Source organism: Symphalangus syndactylus, chromosome 4 (genome assembly GCF_028878055.3).
Source record: "Symphalangus syndactylus isolate Jambi chromosome 4, NHGRI_mSymSyn1-v2.1_pri, whole genome shotgun sequence".
NCBI classification, from domain to species: domain Eukaryota; kingdom Metazoa; phylum Chordata; class Mammalia; order Primates; family Hylobatidae; genus Symphalangus; species Symphalangus syndactylus.
The window spans coordinates 122,934,978-122,959,567 of record NC_072426.2 but is presented as its reverse complement, the minus strand read 5'-3'; the positions used below and the strand labels follow the sequence as shown (position 1 = coordinate 122,959,567).

Sequence of the window (24,590 nt, the reverse complement as noted above, 5' to 3'; positions counted from 1 at the left end):
TAGCAAAATGGGGAACAATTAAATTAACAAGTTGACTTATAAGGTAGATATAAGACATTGCTCCTAAGAATTAAATAATATACATTATTTTCAGACAAATATGGAGCATTATGAAAACTGACTACACAATGGTATATAAAGTAGAAGTCAACAAATTTCAAAAATTAGAATTATACAAAACCTGTTCACTGACTACACAATGGTATATAAAGTAGAAGTCAACAAATTTCAAACAATTAGAATTATACAAAACCTGTTCACTGACTACACAATGGTATATAAAGTAGAAGTCAACAAATTTCAAACAATTAGAATTATACAAAACCTGTTCTCTGACTACTGTGATGTTAAATTAGAAAACAATAACAATGATAATTTAAAATTCCATAATTTGGAAATGAAAGATTATTTATGGAAAGTATGGAGGACGGGTTAGAGTTTCATGGTTGGATGCAGGAATCCAAGTGGAGAAGCTGCTAATGTGCCACATGAAAGATGATAAGGGTCTGAATTGAGAGAGTATGAGTGGGAAAGGATGGAAGGGATTTAATGACTCTATTAGGGGATTGAGGGAGAGTGAATAGTGGAGATGACTTTCAGGCATATGGATGGACAGTAGTGTCATTATGTGTGAGAGGGACATGTTGATTGAGATAGAGATAGTTGGCTATTCAAATTTGGATCTCAAGAGTGGTCTAAGCAAGATATACGGATTTGTGCACATTGAAGTGCTAAATATATCCAAGGTCATGGACCATATCATTCAAGTAAAGGGTTAGAAAGTAGCCAAGGAAAGAAATAGCTTTGGGGAACACACAATAGCTGGAGGTGGTCAAAGCAAAATGAGCCCATGAAGGAGAAAGGCAAAATTGTCAGAAGTGAATGAAATTGAATGGATGATTGATTTCAGGTGAACAAATGATTGAGCTCAGGTGAATGAATAATTCCAGCTGGACTTTGAGGAGCACTTAGTAAGTAGTGTTAGAGACTAGAGTCTTTTGGTTGAGAGTTTTTGTTGTTATTTTTCTTTTTTGCCTGTCAGCTCATACCTAAGTTGGCAGTTTTAATGCCTTACATTCCTTTTGCTTAACTTCACTGTAAAACCTCTAAGAATTCATCACTTTACCTCTGTTTTTTTGCCCTGGTCTCCTTTTTGGTCTCTCTTTGAATAAGTATTCTAATCAGAAGTTATTTATAATTTATATTTCAGAACTGAAATTCTAGTTTGGTGGAATTGATTTAGCTACTAGATTTTACATAAGCAATAGTTAGAAATTCAGAGATGTTGTAATTGGCCTAAAGTCACACACTAAGTCTCATTTGCCATCTAAAGGTTTATCTGCAGCAATGTTAGATTTTCATATGTTTTAATTGCCTTTTTAGAGATCTCCTTTAACTCTATATACTACTTTTTAAAGAGTGTATCTGCATTTGTTTTGTATGTTGGATGCAGTCCTAATATGACTTAGCTAAATGGTCTATAGAGGGCTTTTAGTTTAGCACTTAAATGGATTATACCCAAAGTATTTAACAGTTTTTTTTTCCTGTAAAATAGACCTATCTTTTTCTTAATTATTGTATTAACACAAGCTTATTATAAAGATTTAAAAAATACATACATATACAGGATTGAAAGGGAAAGTGCTAACAATACTACATTTTCCACTTCCTTCCAAAGATAGATACTGTTGGTGGTCTTAGTTTGGTGTAAATATTAGACAAGAAAGGTTGCACTCTGTTGAGTAACAAATGAACCCTAGATTCTCTGTCACTTCATGTTTCATAAAGACTTATTTTCCCCCTACATCAATTACAGTGTGATAAACAGTTTACCTTATAGCTCTGCCATTTGGTGCACAGGCTTCCTGGGGCACTGTGGCAGGGAAAGAGTGGGCTTCGGCCCAGGTCTGGTAGTGGCTCACACTTCATGTACTCACATCTCATTGGTCGGAGTCTAATTACATGTCCTCAAAGTAATTTTAAAGGGGTATGGAAAATATAGGGGAGCACATGGATAATTTGGTGAGTACTAATTGTCTCTGCTGTAGTATACATTCTTCCATATCTTTCCTGTGCATTTGCAAATAAATAAACCAAGATACACATATATGTATGTTTTATGCATAGATGTGTATTTTTACAAACGTGAATTCCTCGTTAGTGAAAATTTATTTTCATAATGTTGCTTTCAAAATAATATTACCCTTAAATAATACCTTCACTTGTGAACTTCATCATATCCTTCCTAGGTATGCAGTGAACCTGTTCCCTGCTCATGTATTCAATTCCAAGTGTATTCAGATGTGAGTATCTGTAATCTCTTGATCTATATTGGCTCCTTTCCTATCTGACTTGAAAACCTCCTGCCTGGAAAAATAAAACAACAACAAAAATTTCACTAAATCCTAATGCTTTCTTTAGCTTCTATGGTTGTCTTTCTTTCATTGCAAGGTTAATTTCTTTACCATTGCTGTAAAATTTCACTCTTTATATCTCCAGATTGCACTTTTCGTCACCTTTGCCCCATCCTTTTCCTCCTTCACTTTTCTGCAGTGATTTTCACTGTTATGCTGTCCATTGAAGGTAGCAATAGTGCTTTATTAACCATTATATTCTACACTGCTCCCCTCCCAGGAGTTAGCATAGCAATTTTTACTAAGTAGATACTCTATAAATAAGTACAATAAACAAACAGGCATATTGTGCATCAGAGTGATTAAGAATTCAGGTTCCAGGGGCTATCTGCCTGGGTTTGAATATCATCTCTACCTATTGCTAATGGTCTAATCTTGGGGAAAATAATCATACCTCTGCTTTCATTTCCTCATCTGTAAAATGGAGATAGTAATAGTACTTAATCTGTGGGATGTCTCTAAGAATAAAACATGATAATCCATATATAGCAATTAGCACACTTGGCATATGGCAAATATTTTAATGTTTCTATTTTTAAGACTCAAACTTAAAAATTCTCCTTTACCTTAGTATGATATCACTTAACATACCATGTGTCTTTATATAAAGTGTGTCCTCTGAGCTTTATAGTTACCTTCTGAAGTAAACAAGCCAGAAATTACCCACTTTTACTGATGAATCCCCTGAAGCCCCACAAGTTCCAGAGGGCAGTGTAGAGCACAGTGAAAAAGAATGGAGTCCTGGCTCTGTACCTTCCAGGTTAAAGGATCTTGGGAAAGTTGCTTCTCTGAGTAAACGGACTAATCATAGTACTTTACAAAAACAAAAACAAAAACAGAACAAAACTGTTGAAGCTTACATGAGATAATTCACAAGGAATGCTAACCAATACTGGTACCTTATAAATACAGCCTTTGCTCAGTATCCTTGGGAAACTGGTTGCAGGACTTCCCCTACCTCCATCATTCCAAGATCCGAGAATGCCCAAGTCCCTGATAAGATGTGTAGTATGTATTTGCACATAATCTATGCACATTTTCCCATATATTTTATTTTTTAAAATTTATTTACTTTTTCTATATGTTATTGGGGTACTGGTGGTATTTGGTTACATGTTAAGTTCTTTAGTGGTGATTTGTGAGATTTTGGTGCACCCATCATCCGAGCAGTATACACTGCACCCTATTTGTAGTCTTTTATCCCTCATCCCCCTCCCACCTTTCCCCCCAAGTCCTCAAAGTCCATTGTATCATTCTTATGCCTTTGCATCCACATGTCTTAGCTCCCACATATCAGTGAGAACATATGATGTTTGGTTTTCCTTTCCTGAGTTACTTCTCTTAGAATAATAGTCTCCAATCTCATCCAGGTTGCTGCAAATGCCGTTAATTCATTTCTTTTTATGGCTGAGTAATATTCCATTGTGTGTGTATATATATATATGCATACACCAGTTTCTTTATCCACTCATTGATTCATTCATTACAACCTGAAATAGAGATGCTGCTTTTTTTTTTCTTTACTACAGAATTTCTATACTACAGCAGAGACAATTAGTACTCATAATTGCGAATTGTGCTGCTATAAACATGCATGTGCAAGTATCTTTTTTGTATGATGACTTCTTTTCCTTTGGGTAGATAGCCAGTAGTGAGATTGCTGGATCAAACTGTAGTTCTACTTTTAGTTCTTTAAGGAATCCCCACACTGTTTTCCATACTGGCTGTACTAGTTTACATTCCCACTAGCAGTGTAGAAGTGTTCCCTGATCACTGCATCCATGCCAACATCTGCTGTTTTTAATTTTTTGATTATGGCTGTTCTTGCACATTGTGGTTTTGATTTGCATTTCCCTGATCATTAGTGATGTTGAGCATTTTTTCATATGTTTGTTGGGCATTTGTATATCTTCTTTTGAGAATTGTCTATTCAGGTCCTTAGCCCACTTTTTGATGGGATTTTGTGCTTTTTTCTTATTGATTTGTTTGAGTTTGTTGCAGATTCTGGATATTAGTCCTTTGTCAGATGCATAGATTGTGAAGATTTTCTCCCACTCTGTGGGTTGTCTGTTTACTCTGCTGACTGTTCCTTTTGCTGTGCAAAAGTTCTTTAGTTAATTAAGTCCCAAATAGTTATCTTTTTTTAATTTTTATTTTTTATTGTTATACTTTAAGTTCTAGGGTACATGTGCACAATGTGCAGGTTTATTACATAGATATACATGTGCCATGGTGGCTTGCTGCACCTGTAAACCCGTCATCTACATTATTTCTCCTAATGTTCTCCCACCCCCCACAGGCCCCAGAGTGTGATGTTCCCCTCCCTGTGTCCATGTGTTCTTATTGTTCAACTCCCACTTATGAGTGAGAACATGCAGTGTTTGGTTTTCTGTTCCTGTGTTAATTTGCTGCAGATGATGTTTTCCAGCTTCATCCATGTCCCTACAAAGGACGTGAACTCATTCCTTTTTCTGGCTGCATAGTATTCCATGGTGTATATGTACCACACTTTCTTTATCCAGTCTATCACTGATGGGCATTTGGGTTGGTTCCAAGTCTTTGCTATTGTGAACAGTGTCATAATAAACATACGTGTGCATGTGTCCTTATCTTTGCTTTTATTGCATTTGCTTTTGGGTTCTTGGTCATGAAATCCTTGCCTAAGCCAATGTCTAGAAGGGTTTTTCCACTGTTATCTTCTAGAATTTTCATAGTTTCAGGTCTTAGATTTAAGCCCTTCATCCACCTTGAGTTGATTTTTGTATAACGTGAAAGATGAGGATCCAGTTTTATTCTCCTAAATGTGGCTAGCCAATTATCCCAGCACCATTTGTTGAAAAGGGTGTCCTTTCCCCACTTTGTTTTTGTTTGCTTTGTTGAAGATCAGATGGCTGTAAATATTAGGGTTTATTTCTGGGTTCTCTCTTCTGTTCCATTGGTTTATATGCCTATTTTTATACCAGTACCATGCTGTTTTGGTGACTATGGCCTTATAGTGTAGTTTGAAATCAGGTAGTCTGATGCCTCCAGATTTGTTCTTTTTGCTTAGTCTTGCTTTGGTTATGCAGGCTCTTTTTGGTTCCGTATAAATTTTAGAATTATTTTTTAAAAAATTCTGTGAAGAATGATGGTGGTAGTTTGATGGGGATTGTGTTGTATTTGTAGATTGCTTTTGGCAGTATGGTCATTTTCACAATATTGATTCTACCCATCCATGAGCATGGCATGTGTTTCCATTTTTTGTGTCATGTATGATTTCTTTCAGCAGTGTTTTGTAGTTTTCCTTGTAGAAGTCTTTTGCCTCCTTGGTTAGGTATATTCCTAAGTATTTTATTTTTTGTTTGCAGCTATTGTAAAACGGGTTGAGTTTTTGATTTGATTTTCTGCTTGGGCTCTGTTGGTGTATGGAAGAGCTACTGATTTGTGTACATTAATCCTGTATCCGGAAACTTTGCTGAATTTTTTTTTTATCAGTTCTAGGAACTTTCTGGAGGAGTCTTTAGAGTTTTCAAGGTAAATGAAAGTATCTTCAGCAAACAGTGACAGTTTGACTTCCTCTTTAGAGATTTGGTTGCCCTTTATTTCTTTCTCTTGTCTGATTGCTCTGGCTAGGACTTCCAGTATTACATTGAAGAGGAATGGTAAGAGTGGGCATTCTTGTCTTGTTCCAGTTCTCAGAGGGAATGCTTTCAACTTTTCCCCATTCAGTATTATGTCGGCTGTGGGTTTGTCATAGATGGCTTTTATTACATTGAGGTATGTCCTTTGTATGCTGATTTTTCTGGGAGTTTTAATCATAAAGAGGTGCTGGATTTCATCAAATGCTTTTTCTGCATCTATTGAGATGATCATGTGATTTTTGTTTTTAATTCTGTGTATGTGGTGTATCACATTTATTGACTTGCATATGTTAAACCATCCCTGCATCCCTGGTATGAAGCCCACTTGATCATGGTGGATTATCTTTTAGATATGTTGTTGGATTCAGTTAGCTAGTATTTTGTTAAGGATTTTAGCATCTATGTTCATCAGGGATATCAGTCTGTAGTTTTCGTTTTAGTTATGTCCTTTCCTGGTTTTGTTAGGAGGGTGATGCTGGCTTCATAGAATGAATTAGGGTTCCCTCTTTCTCTGTCTTGTGGAGTAGTGTCAAAATGATTGGCATCAATTTCTTCTCGTATACTTTAAATCATCTCTAGATTACTTATAATACAAAATGCTATGTAAACTATGCAAATAGCTTTCATACTATATTGTTTTTAAATTTATATTATTTTATTGTATTGTATTTTTAATTTTTTTTTTCTGAATATTGTCAATCTGTGGTTGATTGAATCTGCAGATGCAGAACCCGAGGACACCGAAGGCCGACTGTAGTTAATCAATATTAATATTCTGTTTTCCATTTCTACAAAAATTTTATGTTCTCTGAACGTACATTTTGAATATACATTACATAATTCAGTCTAGTATGCTCTTCTTTTTGATGACATTGAGATCCAACTAGCCTGTAATTTCCTAAAGCAGAGGGTTTTGTCTCATGTGTTCTGCATCTTTTATTAATAATATATCTGAGCTAGTAGCTAGAAGGTGCTCAATAGTTACCTGATAATATTTTTGTTATAATATTTCAAACTATATATTGGTCCCATTATCTGTGGACAATAGAAAGCAATGAGTATTTTAAAAATACTTATGTAAATTTCTCTTTAGACTTGAAGAATTAGATTTTTTAAAAAGTAGAACCTTTGCCTTTTGTGGATGTTAGTCTTACTCTATCAAATAATGAGATTTCTGGAGCACTTTGTGTTCCTATTTATAGGAACGAGAGATTTGCCAAATTATTTTAAAATAGCAGCCCCTTCTGTAAGAACTAAGCTTTGTGATGATAATGATTATAATAATACTGATATGTATAAATGAGGCTGTTTGTATTCATCGGTATATGCTATGCTGTTGCAGCCATTTCTCTGAGAGCAATCTCCTTTCTGATATATGTAGTTCATTTGCACTATAATTTTCAGTCCTAAAGTTTAGTAATTGCAAAGCATCTGAGTAGCATGGAGTAAAGGAAACTACTCAACTGTGATTTTTAGTATCTCTGTGTTAGTAACATTTTAAAAGATTATAGCTCTTGTTATTAAAAATCTGTGATTTGCAATTGAATTCGAAAAATGCATTTACAACTTGAAAACTAATAGTATGCAATTAAAACTTTAACAAAATTTCAGGACAAGTTAAATTGGATAAAATCATGACTATTATTGAACCAGTGAGTAAAAAAATGGAGACAGCAAAGCAACAGCACTTTGAGGAGTCCAGGTAATGTATAATTAACGAACCTATACAAAATATATATTTTCTTCTACTTCGCCAATATTCCCTGACCAATTGTCATGGTCTCTCAAGTTTTTCTATTAACACCCCATACATGAAGCTAATTTATTGTTCTGCTTGAGTTCCTCAAAGCATATCAGTTATCAAAATTTTTGTTTTCAGTTCAATTAACTTTTGAACTGGAGGATGTCTGAGTAGTTAAGTAAACCATCTGGGTTTTACAGTGCATAAGCTTGAATCCAATTTGTGGCTTTCCTGAGAAAAAAATGCCATATTTTATGATAATATTACATAAGTTTAGAATTTTAATAACTCATCTGCAGCAATTATGGAGCAGAGTAAGTTATAATTTTCCTTTCTAAATCTAATAATTAAAGGTTAGTCTTTTTCTAACAGAAGGTGACGCTGGTTCTACAGAACATAGTTTGAACACAGGAATTCTGAGCATTGTCTCTGCTTTCCAAAAGTGTCTGGAGATGGGTCATTTCCTTTTCTGAATTATTGCATGAAACAGCATCACCATCTTCAAGATAACTTTAAAATTACATACACAATAGTTGGCCCTGGAGCTATAGACAGAACCTCTAAGCCCTTCAGCACATATTTTCTAAGAACATTTACACTTACAGACAGTAAATACTTCTCTGCTAAAATATATTTTTCAGTAGCTTGTTTTACAATAATTCATTGATATTATAACATGGTCAGAAATTTGGGGTAATTGACACAGCTATAAGTTAGTTGAGGAAATGCTGGCAAGGCTACGAAGAACTTTATGGGTCTTCCAACATTTAAGTTGTGAACTATGTCCTTAACACTAGAAGATCCATGCTCAGGGTAACCACTTTCTTGGCTTAAGTGTAATACAATACTCAAATTTGAAAGAGTGAAATATATACACAGCCTTAATACTAAAAGTTTGGTTATACCCATGATAAGGGAAGACATTAATTACAAAGGAAAATAAATTATTATATTGGAAATTTACTAGTTTTTATAAATTTCTTTTCTGCCGTTGAGTTACCCATTTTAACTCAAGATCCAAATTGGTCTAGCAAATTGGTAGCTCCTAAAAGAGTAATTAATATAGCAATTTAGCCAAATTGTTTAGAATTTCAAGTCAGCTTTTACTAACTGAAAAAGTTAACTGATTTGAAAATCATTTTCAGTATCTTTAGATGAGGCTGGTAAGCCATGGCAGAATAATAATGTTTTAGGGACAAGTGAAGCACTTATTAATAAATCTGATCAGGTATAATATCTTTCAGTATAATGTCTTTCTCAAGAGAGTTGACTATTTTCCAAAGAATTGTTTCTTCTGCAACTGGTAGAAGATAAAGCTCCCTTGACACCCTAACTTCCCATTTTTAATGAAAACATGTCCTGCTTAATGAGGAAGATCAACATCCTTTGAAATTAAGAGCAAGTGCATGTACTTCCAGTGACAGCCCAGGGCATATAAAGCCTGAACTTCAATACACCTGGGCTGCCTTGTCTTTATTTATAGCTAGTTGATGGTGGTAACTTGTTTCCTACTTTAACAGTTAGCTTCATTTCATTAATGTTAAAAGTGTGATGGGAATGCAGGGGGAAAGACAAATAAGTGCTTTGGGAGGTGGTGACTAAGGATTTTTGGAAACCCATGCTTAACTAGACAAATAGAATGTCATTAGACCAAAATTTTTTTTGAAATCGAGTTCACCACATAATGAAGATAAGGAAACAGCAATGAGAATATAAGCAGAAGAAAAGATAATATAATCAGTTGGGAAATTGTGTATGAGATTGTTAACAATGCAGGGACAGGCTCTAGGACTAATTAGTATGAATGACTCAACTCTTCATAAAACTCCCAAAAGGTTTTTGTTGAAGTTAAAGAGACCCCTGTGAGAAAAGTTGTATATAAACAACTTATAATTATCCTGAAGATGCCTTGAAAAATACTGATTGTTAATATGACTATAATATTTTTGGGATGACTATTGAAATATTGGGCCAACAAAAGAAATTTCCTTGAGCAAAACATGAATATGACCAAATCTTTTAAATATATGATTTCTTCCCTTTTCTAAACTTGTCTATTTTTGACCTGTAGTGGGAAAACACAATTGAATACTTTCACAATTTCAATATAAGTTTAAGAAAGTAAAGTTCTTCAATGTACCTTTGAATTCTAAATTCAAAGATTGCCCTACATTAAAATACTTTTTATGATGATGATAGATATGGGTTCATCCTAAATTTTAATTTCCCATCAACAAAATGCATTTATTAATCACTTATTTACTAGTGCTAATTTTTAGTTGATATTATTTGGTGCATTTGGAGGTATGACAACTGCATTTCAGTAAATACATTCTGTAATTTAGGCAAGTGAGCCTGGACTTCTTTGCCCAGTTTTGTGATCAGTGAGTTTCCTGTGTTACATGACAATTCATGTTTAGGTTGTTCTGATCAATTTCATAACAGAATGAGGATATTATAAAATAATGATAGAATCCCTCATGGCATTTCACATTTGTGTGAAGCAACTGCCATTTCATCTTAATGTCTGTAAAATATTTTGCTTCAGTGGTTGAATGGTCTACTTCCATTAGAATCTTTCATTAGGAACAATTGAAAATACATAATTAGTTCTAACTTGGCGATTAAATAACACTTATCCATGGACCAGATATTAGAAATCAAAGGAAATTATGCCTGATCAATGAAATTTGATCCCATTCTTGGTGATATATAAAAACGTTCTAGGCCGGGCGCGGTGGCTCATGCCTGTAATCCCAGCACTTTGGGAGGCCGAGGCGGGCGGATCACGAGGTCAGGAGATCGAGACCATCCTGGCTAACACAGTGAAACCCCGTCTCTACTAAAAATACAAAAAATTAGCCGGGCGAGGTGGCGGGTGCCTGTAGTCCCAGCTACTCAGGAGGCTGAGGCAGGAGAATGGCGTGAACCACCGGGGGGCAGAGCCTGCAGTGAGCCGAGATCACGCCACTGCACTCCAGCCTGGGCGACAGCGAGACTCTGTCTCAAAAAAAAAAAAAAAAAAGTTCTAGAATTTCAAATGGAATTTTATAAAACTGACTGCATACTCATGTCTCTCCATTTTCTCTTGATAAAACTTAAGGGATACCTCAGTCCTTTGGCCAACTCCGTGGGCATGACCACATGAGTGACAGTCAAATTAATAGATCCTATCATTAGTTATTTCTTTACTATTTATTGAGTGCCTACTATGTGCCAAATGTGAATCTCCGAAGAGTCTCCTCTTTCATAGACCATGCTTCTTTCTGGGCAAATGTTTTAAAATTCTAGAAATTTATGTAAGATTTATATAACTTTTGAACCAACATTTTAATTTCTAGGCATTTATAGTAACACAAGGAAATACAGGTGCACAAATATGAATGTTCAAAGATTTTCATCCTTGTTTATAAACAATAAAAAAGCAAAACCAATAAATATATCCCACAGAAGAACACTGTTAAATAAGTGATCAGTATGTCAACATCTATACAATGAATTTCTATGTAATGGGCCAGAATAACATGGAATTCTATGTAATGGGTCAAAATAACAATGTGCACCTTTGTACATTTATAAAGAAAGATCTCCATGATATATTAGTGTAAAACAATAGTATAAAATTCTGCGTGCATTTATGTACACTTAAACAGAGAAAAGGAATGAAATGTATTCCATATGCTAATCATGTCAAATGGAATCAGTATAAAATAGTAATATGGTTCCTGAAGTCCCACTGCCTGAATTTGAATCCTGACCCCACCCATTTCTAGCTGGAATAATCTGAACTGTATACTGCTTAACCCCTAAATGTCTTAGTTTCTTCATTTATACAATAAGCGTCATAATAGTAAGTACCTACATGCTTGTTTTGAAGAATATATCAGGTAAAACATATAAAAAGGATTAGAATAGTGCCCTAAATGCTGGGCTACAGGAAGCGTTGAAGGGTTTGCAATTATTACTAAAATATCAGGGTAATAAGATTAGGGGAGATTTTTATTTTCTTTTTGCTTATTCACATTTTCCCAAGTTTCTATGTGATACTTGACTTTATTCAGCTGTTGGGATTGAAGCTCTCCAAATCATGTTAGGAAAACATGCTACTCAAAAATCTCTTGTAAAACACTGAAGAAATAGATAGATATGATGGTTGTTCATTTTCCTGATTTTTGCTAGTTTGGGCTCATTTGGAAAGCAAATATTCCTATTTGTTATTCATCTCAGAACCAGCAAAATTTGGTAGTATTTTGTCTTTGCTTAATAATATTTACTCTGCAAGGCACTGAGGGAACAACAGGTGTAGTCCTGTTGACCAGAGACAAGTGGTTTTCTATGATTAACATTTAGTCCTATAACTTTAGTGTTGAAGATTTGTATTACAAAATAGGGACTATCAAATTACTTAAAGATCCAACTTAATGTTTCAGAAACAGAATGTTGGAATTATTCTATCCCTTTCCTGTCCATCTTTACTTACAACCTGGGACCTCTACCTTGGCACTTCTGAAAGAACCTGGTGAGTCTTATACATAAATGTTGGTAGCAGCACATTGATTTTCATTATTTTGCATTCATTTAAATGCAAAAACAAAGAGCTAGTATTGAACAGAGTTATTTCCTTTATTTTCATTTCAAACACTGTATCAAAGATAAGCAGATTTTGGAAACAACTACTAATGACTAGTTTTCCATGCCTTTATCTGAAATTGAGAGACTGGATTTTTAAAAATATGAATATTGCAGGTTGTAGTAAATTATAAAGATAAAATTTGTAATTTTAAAAGTTTATTTACAGTTGAGTTATTGTTGTTTTTTAAAAAAATATATACAATTCTTTAAAAGAGAATATAGATGATTCTTTAAAGTCCCTTAAGTGTGATTGAGAAACTCTCTGGAACTTGAACTGCTTAAAGACCCAGGGGGCTATTGATTCAAAGCAACTATTTTTTAGTTTTCCCTCTTTTTAATTTGTTCCTCATGAGCTTCAGGCTGTCATTAAGGGAAAACTCTTCTTGTAAAGTAGGACTTTTATTGATTTCAGAAGAAATTTTTAAAAGTTTGCTGAATAAACTCTTCCTTGGGTTCTCAAGGCACTTTTGCATATGATATCCTTTATAATTTTACCACCTTCTGTTTGGATTATTATAGAAGGAACTCAAGCATTAAGTGGAAGCTCACTTCCAAACAAATTCTATGAATCATGTTTTCATTATTCCAATCAATATTCACCAAAACTAAAATTTGTGAATATGCTGTCAAAATGTTGAAGATATGCAATAGATGTGTTTTACAATTTTGATTGTTACATTGGTTCAGAGCTTAAATTATTTTAAGGCTTTATTAGATAATTTGAGGTCCCAGGGCAATACAATAATGTATGGGTCTCAAGTGATTCTAAAATTGAATATACATGTGTGGAAGTAAATGTAGGCAAATATTTATACAAGGCTAGGGTCTAATGGGTGTAATAAATAATACTCTTGAAATCTGATCTCCTTGAAAGCTGTGTTCTATAGCTCTTTACCATAAGTTAAAGTTCTACTAATTCTGTGACATTTAGAATTTATTCGGGATGATCGAAGGGTTGATGAAAGCCTCAGTCTTCAAGTATCATTCACCTCACATGGATCAGTTGTGTCATCATCTTGCAGGGGAACTTTTTAGCTCTTTGAAGGACTTGGCAATTCTCATAGCTTTAGTTTGGATGTTGAAATTCATTCAAATCTTATTTTTCTGTATTTATGGAGCTTATGTACAGGGGCTAGACCATAGTTTATTTAATGCTAAACAAGAGTAGAAAACTTTTTCTAAAATATTTGAGAGAATCCTGGTTATTAGCTGCAGATAATTATGAAATTGTGAATGGAAAATGCTGGCAGAATTGGTAGTCACCCATGTGATAAGTTTTGAAACTTGCTAAAGGTTCTACCGATGCAGAAATGTTCTGCTGAATTGTGAAATGTTTATTAATTGAACCATAACTTCATAGAAGCTAAAAGACTCCTCATACTTATTCCAGTGCATGACACATACATAGTAGGTGCTAATAACCATATGTTAAATGAATGAACAAATGTAAATTAAAAAGAAAAAACCACCCAAGTGAAGTATACTTCAGTATTATCTGTGTACCTGTCTCTGCACAGTAGGCTAAAACTCAATAACTGCTAAAGAAAAAAAGAAATTGAGAAAATAAAATACTAGATACTATTTTTTACAATTCTTTTTAAAAACTGATTATACGTAGACTGCAGAGATACCATCAAAATAAACAGTGTTATGCAGTTTAGTTTATATGCTTTAAAAACAAATTGTTGAGGAGATTATTAGTTTTATGATATTATAAGTATCTCAATACTCATATAACTTCATGGAGAGTTGGCAGGTTGAATATGCCGAAAAAGTAAAAAGTTTTACAATAAAAATCATTCTTTCCAAATGCTATAGAGTAGGTGTTCTTTTTTCCTTTAAAATGAAATGTATCTTTAATCAAATAAGAATAGGGATTTTCACTCATTTGTTATGTAGGAAGTTTTTATTTTATTTTCAGCCACATCATTCTTTTATAATTACATATTTTTAAAGTAAGGCTAGAAATATCTGAAAGATTATGGCCAGCAACTTATTTTGTGTAAGCTATTCGTAAAATGTGGAATAATTTAAGAGTGGTCCACACTTTGTGTCTTTGGTGAAAAATAATGAATACTTTTTATTGTTGTTAATTTCTTTGTTCATGTTAAGGCTATAGTCTAAAAAGTCTGCACAGAAAAGCTTATTCTCCACATCATTATTATAACTCTACATAATAATTTATAGCTTCAGTGAATATCTGACATAGTCATTGAGGTCTATTTAACAAGATAATATATAAATAGTAAAAAATGTAGATATTGCCGTTTTCCCTGGGGTATATGGTGATCTACTGGACTCAAATTATCACCCAATTCTTTTTTTTTTTTTTTTTTTTTACAATTCATGCATAACACATGTACATAGTTTGGTGATACACATGATTATTTAATACATTCATGTAATTTGTAAAGATCAAATCAGTTCTTAGGACGTCCATCACCATAAATATTTGTCTTCTCTTTATGACAGAACCATTTCCATTCTTCTCTTCTAGCTATTTTGAAACATGCAATAGATTATTGTAAACTGTAGTTACCCTGCTGATCTATCTAACACTAGGTCTTATTTCTTCCGGCAACCCATATATTTACATCTTCTTTTCATCTTTTCTCCTCCCTGCCCTTCATGGCCTCTGATAACAACAAATCTACTGTTTATCTTTGAGATTCATTTTTTTTTTTGCTTTCACATATGAATGAGAACACACAATATTTATCTTTCTGTGCTTGGCTTACTTCACTTAACGACCTCTAGTTCCCTCCATGTTGTCACAAATGACAGGATTGCATTCTTTTTTATGGCAGAGTCATATTCCATTGTGCATAATATATGTCACATTTTCTTTACTCATCTGTTGATGGGCACATATGTTGAGTCCATATTTTGTCTGTTGTGAATAGTCCTGCAATAAACATGGGAATGCAGATGTCTTTTTGATATATTCATTTCCTTTTTAAAAGATATATACCCAGTAGTGGAATTGCTGGATCATACGGTAGTTCTAGTTTTAGCAATTGTAAGGAAACTTCATACTGTTCTGAATAATGTCTGTACTAATTTCCATGCCCACTAACAGTGTTTAAGGCTTCTCTTTCTTCATATAATCAGCATCTTTTATTGCCTGTCTTTTTAATAAAAGCCGTTTTTAACTGGGGTAATAGCATATTTCATTGTAGTTTTGATTCACATGTCTCCATAGAGCATTTTTCATATGCCTATTGGCCATTCGTATGTCCTTTTTTGAAACATTATCAATCTCTTAACAGGTCAATCTAGCTATTATTGTTGCTAGATTTGTCTTTAGGACTTCATACTAGATTGATTTATTAATGGATTGCATACAGCAATTATATTATTATAGTATTCTGGGTTTGTCCTTGTACTTAATTTTACCAGTGGGTTTTATAACTTCCATTTTTTAAAAACACATTAGTGTCTTTTTCTTTTAGATTGAAGAACTTCCTTTAGAATGTATTGTAAGATGGGTATTCTGGTAGTGAATTACCTCCACTTTTGCTTGTCTGGGAAAGAATTTATCAGTCTTTTATATTTGAAGGGTAGTTTTGTTGGATACAGTATTCTTAGCTGGCAATAGTTTTTCTGTTTCAGCACTTTGAAAATGTTATTCTATTCTCTCCTGGCATGTATGATTTCCATTGAGAAGTCTGTTGCCAGATTAATTGGAGCTTTTTTATGTTATTTGCTTTTTTTCTCTTGTTGCTTTTAGGATTCTTTCTTTATCCTTGACCTTTGAGGGTCTGATTATCATATGCCATGGAGTAGTCTTATTTGAGTCAAATCTGTTTGGTGTTCTCTGACCTTCCCGTACCTGGATATTTATCTTTGATTAAGTTTTGGAAAGTTTTCTGTTATTTCCTTGAATAAGCTTTCTACCCTTTGCTCTTGTTGACTTCCCTCTTAAACACCAATAATTCTTAGATTTGGTCTTTTGAGGTAATTTTCTATATCTTTTAGGTGATCTTTCTTGCTTTTCATTCTTTTTTTCTTTTTCTTCTCCATGTATTTTCAAATAGTCTGTATTTGAGCTCACTGGTTCTTTGCTCTTCTTGATCCTTTCTGTTGAGAGCTTCTAATGAATTTTTCAGTTCAGCAAATGTATTTATCAGTTTCTAGATTTCCATTTAATTTTAAAAAATTATTTCAATCTCTTTGTTAAATTTCTCTAGTAGGTTTCTGGATTGTTTTTTTGTGTTATCCGGGAGATAACCAAGTTTCTTTAAAATTACTATTTTTGGTTCTTGGTCGAAGAGCTCACCAACTGCTGTTTCATTAGAGTCAGTTGCTGTATCTTTGCTTTGTCTGCTTGAGGAATTCATGGTTCCCTGTTTGTGGTGGTTATTTGTGGATGTACATCTACGTCTTTGCATTGTAAGATTAATTTGGTCTTATTTAATTATTATTTTATTTATTTTTGTCTTCTCTGTCTTGCTTCTTTTGTTTTTTATTGGATATATTTGCTTATAGGTTCTTTACTGCCAGGCAACTGCCTCCTTTTCAGTTCTAGATGGCACCTTAAGCCCAGATTTTTCTCAGCTCTAGCAAGTGTTTGGAGTGCTACCCTTCCCAAGTGCAGGAAGTCCCAATGGGGATAGCTCAGCAGTGGGATAGGCTGGCAAAGGTTTGTGCCCGTGAGACATGTGAAACATACCTCCTGGAGTGTGATGCTGCTTAAAAGCCACTCTTATTTGGCCCTTGGCCAAGTTGTAGAGCAGTTTCCAGAGCTGGAGATGGTAGTCCTGCATCCCTACTTTGTCTCTACCTGTCCTCAGGGATATTTCTCCTCTCAGGCACTAATGATGCTTCTTATGGGTCAGGGGAGGGACAGATCTCCTGTCAGAGAACCCAAGATGGTGAAAAAGCTGTTCGTTCGCTTTGATCTCACTTTTCCAGTGTCAAAACCGTGATTTTGGGGAGTATTTTTTGCATACTTGGTGCCAGGTAGAATGTGGGGTGAGGCATTGTGGACGTGCCAATTCTCTTACTGTCTACATGAAGTTTTTTCACTTCTTTGTGGCCCCAAGAACTGACTTGTGTCCATAATTTTTGTATTTGAGTTCTGGTATATTTCTGGTAATAATCTTGGCACTGTATATTTGTTTATGGGTTTCTAGGGGGTTATGCTAGCTTGCTTCTATGTTGCCATTTTGGAACTGGAGGTCCTCAATTCTTCTTTAGAATAAATAATTATTCTTACTAAAGGAAAAAGAAAAGGAAATTAGAACATAAGATATAAGGCTAGTTATGATTTCTCTCTGTTTGCTTAAAAAATCATCTATTTCCTTTTGAAGCCTTGCCTTTTAAAGCAGTATGGTATAGTGATTAATAGTGAAAGCACTGAAGTTACTCTAATGAGGTTAGAGTTTCTAGCTTCAAATCTTATCCAAGTTACTTAATTGCATTGTGACTCAATTTCTTCATTGGGTAGAGGGGGGATAATACCAATTCCAACCTCAAAGTGTTTAGATAATGCTTGTCAAGTGCATAATATACCTCCTGGTGCTTAATAAAATTGAGCTACCTTAATTAGTCACAACTTCCTACATTCATATAAATTTTAATGCATAATATACTAAAAAACATGTTGTTTGATTACTTAGCTTTGGTCCTGTCCTAAAGGACATATTACTGTAATCACAAGACACACCCCATCACAACATTGACCGACTTTCACTATCACATTATAAATTCAGGAAGTGGCAGTGAGGTTTATGGTCTTGTGTAAATACAGTAACTGTAGCCCTTCGTGGAGTCTGCTATTTTTGCTATTGTCACTGTTATCCTGCTAGAGACCTTGACTCTGCCTTTTGCTCTTCTATTTTGTTACATGTGTAATCCTCAAGGAAAGAATGAAATGGCCCTCAAAGAGATAAAAAGTTAGAAAATTTCCTCTTTCTGGATGGCTGCTTCTCAGATATTAAAAACATCTCTACATAGTCATTGGCAGGAGGGAGGAGGGATCCCCTAAAGTCAGCTCCTGGCAAGATTCTTTATTTCTCTCTACTTGCCAAGTTGACAGCCTTCAGACTCTTAAGACGGATCTCATTATGTATTTAAGCTCTGTCTACCTCAGTCTCCACAAGACACCTAGGACTTCCAGGCTACCTGCATCACTAAAACCCCACTCTATATAATTTTGTATATCTTCTTTTCTGATGTCACCCCTCAACCCTCCCACTCCTGAAATTCATCCATTATGCCCCCTGAATTCATAGCCAGCAAAAACTCAGAATCCTTAACCTCATCTGAGTGTTTCCTTCCCCTTCCTGGCCTAACTGAAATCTGTGCCCTGAAGACATTTCTTCCCCTGACACCCTTTCAGGTGGTCCTGGGTTTTTTTCCTCTCATGCCTCATACCTCTGAGACCGGTGGTGGGGTGGTTTCCTCCTTGCTCCTCATTGCTGTTTCCAAACCATTCTCCCTTCATCTTCCCTAGCATGCTCAGCTTTGAATCTCATGTCATCAAAATATATCCTCTCCTTATAGTAATCTATTGATTTGTATCTATTCTTGCATATCTTTAAAGAAATGTAGACCCTGGATCCTTGTCAATTTCTCTAACACTAATCTTTTCATATTTTTTGGTGATATTTATCTTGGATAGATATTGTCTTTTAATCCATTCACTTTTCTATTCCTTGAGCTCTTTTCCTCCCATGATTTTGCCCTCCATCATAATACATACATTCTCCAATAGTTATGGTCTAGAAATACTTCCAAATTACAAAAATCTTCGTAATACTTCCAAAATCTCACTTTGAAGAGCACTACTGTTTAACCAGACCACCTTCTATATGCTGACAATTTTTAAAATCCCTACTGGGAGCCTGAGGCTCCCAGTGGTTACATTAGGCCCAGATATCAAGTTCTTAATTTCTTCTCTAGCTAAACAACATTCTCTTGTAATTTTATCCAGATCATGGCTTTAAGTACCGTTAATAGGCTGATGATTCCGCAATTTTATCTCCAGACTGGTTATTCTCCAAAACTCCAGTTCATGTTGAACTGCTTAATTAAGGTTTTCACCTGGATTTTTAATTTTTAATAGGCATTTCCAACCTAACATGTCAAACTCAGGAACTGTGTACGTGTTGTTCTCTCTGCCTGGAAAGTTTTTTTCTTTGGAGATTACAGGCATCAATCCATCACTATTTTTATGCTTTGCCTAAAGGCCTCTCTAACAGTAAGGCCATCCCTGACTACTCTGTCATAGGCATAGCCACATCCTCCAGACCTATCTACTTATCTTTCTTTGATTTCTAGCATTTAAGATATCAAGATATACTGCCTATTTTACTTATCTGGTATTGTTTGCCTCCTCCTGCTAGAATATAATCTCCATAAAGGCAGTTAGCATTGACTGATTTGTTCATACTAAATCCTTTAGAATAATGTCTGGCACATAAAAAGGGTTTACTATATTTTGTTGGATTAATTAAGATACTGGCATTTTATTTTGTAAAAGTGTTGTACCAATTATCATATTTTTTCTACTTAATGAGGAAAGTTACCTAATTTATTAGAATAAATATTTTCATCTGGCTCTAAGGAGCTCAAGTATGCTGTTTTCATTTTTAATAAAAAATACACCTGAAAAAAATCATCAGTGTGTTTTTGTTTCATTGTATCTTTTTCTGAGACTATGGTGAACAACTCTGCAAAGAAAGACTTCTGAGTACTGAGTACAGAATACCTAATAATGCTGCTTAAATATGAAAAAATAATTTTTAAAACGTGGCCAAACTGGCAAGAAAGTGTAAATAATTAAATTCAGAAAATATAAGAAAGCTATATTACATAGGGGTTTAAAGTTCTTTAGAATTTGCTTTCATGGTTCATACCTATTTCTGGTGGCCTAGAACTCTCCTAGAAATAAAAACAACAACAAAAACTTAGCCTTTTTTGGATAAGTGCGAAGTGGTTCTGAGAAGAATGTATATTCTGTTGATTTGGGGTGGAGAGTTCTGTAGATGTCTATTAGGTGTACTTGGTGCAGAGCTGAGTTCAATTCCTGGATATCCTTGTTAACCTTCTGTCTCATTGATCTGTCTAATGTTGACAGTGGGGTGTTAAAGTCTCCCATTATTATTGTGTGGGAGTCTAAGTCTCTTCGTAGGTCTCTAAGAACTTGCTTTATGAATCTGGGTGTTCCTGTGTTGGGTGCATATATATTTAGGATAGTTAGCTCTTCTTGTTGAATTGATCCCTTTACCATTATGTAATGGCCTTCTTTGTCTCTTTTGATCTTTGTTGGTTTAAAGTCTATTTTATCAGAGAGTAGGATTGCAACCCCTGCATTTTTTTGTTTTCCATTTGCTTAGTAGATCTTCCATCCCTTTATTTTGAGCCTATGTGTGTCTCTGCACGTGAGATGGGTTTCCTGAATACAGCACACTGATGGGTCTTGACTCTTCAACCAGTTTGCCAGTCTGTCTTTTAATTGGAGCATTTAGCCCATTTACATTTAAGATTAATATTGTTATGTGTGAATTTGATCCTGTCATTATGATGTTAGCTGGTTATTTTGCTCATTAGTTGCACTTTCTTCCTAGCATCGATGGTCTTTACAATTAGGCATGTTTTTGCAGTGGCTGGTACCGTTTGTTCCTTTCCATGCTTAGTGCTTCCTTCAGAAGCTCTTGTAATGCAGGCCTGGTGGTGACAAAATCTCTCAGCCTTTGTTTGTCTGTAAAGGATTTTATTTCTCCTTCACTTATGAAGCTTAGTTTGGCTGGATATGAAATTCTGGGTTGAAAATTATTTTCTTTAATAATGTTGAATATTGGCCCCCACTCTTCTGGCATGTAGAGTTTCTGCTGAGAGATCAGCTGTTAGTCTATGGGCTTCCCGTTATGGGTAACCCAACCTTTCTCTCTGGCTGCTATTAACATTTTTTCCTTCATTTCAACTTTGGTGAATCTGACAATTATGTGTCTTGGGACTGCTCTTCTCGAGGAGTATCTTTGTGGTTTTCTCTGTTTCCTGAATTTAAATGTTGGCCTGCCTTGCTAGGCTGGGGAATTCTCCTGGATAATATCTTGCAGAGTGTTTTCCAACTTGGTTCCATTCTCCCCGTCACTTTCAGGTACACCAGTCAGATGTAGATTTGGTCTTTTCACATAGTCTCATATTTCTTGAAGGCGTTGTTAGTTTCTTTTTACTCTTTTTTCTCTAAACTTCTCTTCTCGCTTCATTTCACTCATTTGATTTTCAATCACTGATACCCTTTCTTCCACTTGATCGAATCAGCTACTGAAGCTTGTGCATGCGTCACGTAGTTCTTGTGCCATGGTTTTCAGCTCCATCAGGTCATTTAAGGTCTTCTCTACTCTGTTTCTTCTAGTTAGCCATTTGTCTAATCTTTTTTCAAGGTTTTTAGCTTCTTTGCAATGGGTTCGAACATCCTCCTTTAGCTCAGAGAAGTTTGTTATTACCGATCGTCTGAAACCTTCTTCTCTCAACTTGTCAAAGTCATTCTCTGTCCAGCTTTGTTCCGTTGCTGGCGAGGAGCTGTGTTTCTTTGGAGGAGAAGAGTCGCTCTGATTTTTTGAATTTTCAGCTTTTCTGCTCTGGTTTCTCCCCATCTTTGTGGTTTTATCTACCTTTGGTCTTTGATAATGGTGATGTATAGGTGGGGTTTTGGTGTGGATGTCCTTTCTGTTTGTTAGTTTTCCTTCTAAGTCAGGACCCTCAGCTACAGGTCTGTTGGAGTTTGCTGGAGGTGCACTCCAGACCCTGTTCGCCTGAGTATCACCAGTGGAGGTGCAGAACAGCAAATATTGCAGAAGGGCAAATGTTGCTGCCTGATCCTTCCTCTGGAAGCTTCGTCTCAGAGGGGCACCCATAGTTGGAAGTAAAGCACTCCTCAGCAAATGTAAAAGAACAGAAATTATAACAAACTGTCTCTCAGATCACAGTGCAATCAAACTAGAACTCAGGATTACGAAACTCACTCAAAACTGCTCAACTACATGGAAACTGAACAACTTGCTCCTGAATGACTACTGGGTACATAACAAAATGAAGGCAGAAATAAAGATGTTCTTTGAAACCAATGAGAACAAAGACACAACATACCAGAATCTCTGGGACACATTTAAAGTAGTGTGCAGAGGGAAATTTGTAGCACTAAATGCCCACAAGAGAAAGCAGGAAAGATCTAAAATTGACACCCTAACATCACAACTAAAAGAACTAGAGAAGCAAGAGCAAACACATTCAAAAGCTAGCAGAAGGCAAGAAATAAGTAAGATCAGAGCAGAACTGAAGGAGATAGAGACACAAAGAAACGCTTCAAAAAAATCAATGAATCCAGGAGCTGGTTTTTGAGATCAACAAAATTGACAGACCGCTAGCAAGACTAATAAGAGAAGAGAGAAGAATCAAATAGACACGATAAAAAATGATAAAGAGGATATCACCACCGATCCCACAGAAATATAAACTACCATCAGACAATACTATAAACACCTCTACGCAAATAAACTAGAAAATCTAGAAGAAATGGAGAAATTCCTGGACACATACACCCTCCCAAGACTAAACCAGGAAGAAGTTGAATCCCTGAATAGACCAATAACAAGCTCTGAAATTGAGGCAATAATTAATAGCCTACCAACCAAAAAAAGTGCAGGACCAGACGGATTCACACCCAAATTCCACCAGAGGTACAAATAGGAGCTGGTACCATTCCTTCTGAAACTCTTCCAATCAATAGAAAAAGAGAGAATCCTCTTTAGCTCACTTTATGAGGCCAGCATCATCCTGATACCAAGGCCTGGCAGAGACACAACAACAAAAAAAGAGAATTTTAGACCAATATCCCTGATGAACATTGATGTAAAAATCCTCAATAAAATACTGGCAAACCGAATCCAGCAGCACATCAAAATATTTATCCACCACGATAAAGTTGGCTTCATTCCTGAGATGCAAGGCTGGTTCAACATACGCAAATCAGTATATGTAATCCATCATATGAACAGAACCAAAGACAAAAACCACAAGATTATCTCAATAGATGCAGAAATTCAACAAAATTCAGCAGCACTTCATGCTAAAAACTCTGAATAAACTAGGTATTCGTGGGAAATATCTCAAAATGATAAGAGCTATTTATGACAAACCCACAGCCAATATCATACTGAATGAGCAAAAACTGGAAGCATTCCCTTTGAAAACTGGCACAAGACAGGATGCCCTCTCTCACCACTCCTATTCAACCTAGTATTGGAAGTTCTGGCCAGGGCAATCAGGCAGGATAAAGAAATAAAGGGTATTCAATTAGGAAAAGAGAAAGTCAGATTGTCCCTGTTTGCAGATGACATGATTGTATATTTAGAAAAACTCATCATCTCAGCCCCAAATCTCCTTAAGTCGATAAGCAACTTCAGCAAAGTCTCAGGATACAAAATCAATGTGCAAAAATCACAAGCATTTCTATACCCCAATAACAGACAGAGAGCCAAATCATGAGTGAACTCCCATTCACAATTGCTTCAAAGAGAATGAAATACCTAAGAATCCAACTTAAAAGGGATGTGAAAGACCTCTTCAATAAGAACTACAAACCACTGCTCAATGAAATAAAAGAGGACACAAACAAATGGAAGAACATTCTATGCTCATGGACAGGAAAAATCTATATTGTGAAAATGGCCATACTGCCCAAGGTAATTTATAGATTCAATACCATCCCCATCAAGCTACCAATGACTTTCTTCAAAGAATTGGAAAAAACTGAGGACCAAAGAAGCCAGTCTGAGTCCCAAAACCTCAAAAATAAGGAAGCCAACAGTGCAGCCTTCTGTCTGTGGCCAAAGGCCTGAGAGACCCTGGCAAATCACTGATGTAGGTCCCAGAGTCCACAAGCTGAAGATTTTTGAGTCTGATGTTTGAGGGCAGGAAGTGTCCAGCATGGGAGAAAGATGGTGGCCAGAAGACTTAACCAGTTGAGTCCTTCTACCTTTCTCCACCTGCTTTTATCCTAGCCATACTGGCAGCTGATTAGATGGTGCCCACCCAGATTGAGGGTGGGTCTGCCAGTAATTAACATTGTCTAAATACAGTTGCATATGAAATTATTGTCCAATTAGTGTGATGGAAACTTCTCTCAATAAGGTGAATGAGAGTTGTTAGGATAGCAATTTCTCTCTAAAATGA

The 24,590-nt window shown here is 35.4% G+C and overlaps 1 protein-coding gene across 5 annotated transcripts in view; it reads left to right on the top strand.

Annotated features, from left to right (window-relative positions):
* Positions 1-24,590, top strand: part of IQCM (IQ motif containing M) — a 646,606-nt gene that overhangs the window by 134,474 nt on the left and 487,542 nt on the right. For all 5 annotated transcript variants that reach the window (XR_010120562.1, XR_008657267.2, XR_008657268.1 and 2 more), the window contains 2 exons: positions 7,646-7,736; positions 12,206-12,294. Coding sequence is in view for 2 of the 5 variants with exons in the window: in XM_063638261.1 (XP_063494331.1) it covers positions 7,646-7,736; positions 12,206-12,294 (180 nt within the window). In the remaining 3 variants the exon portion in view is untranslated. The remainder of the gene's footprint in view (positions 1-7,645; positions 7,737-12,205; positions 12,295-24,590) is intronic.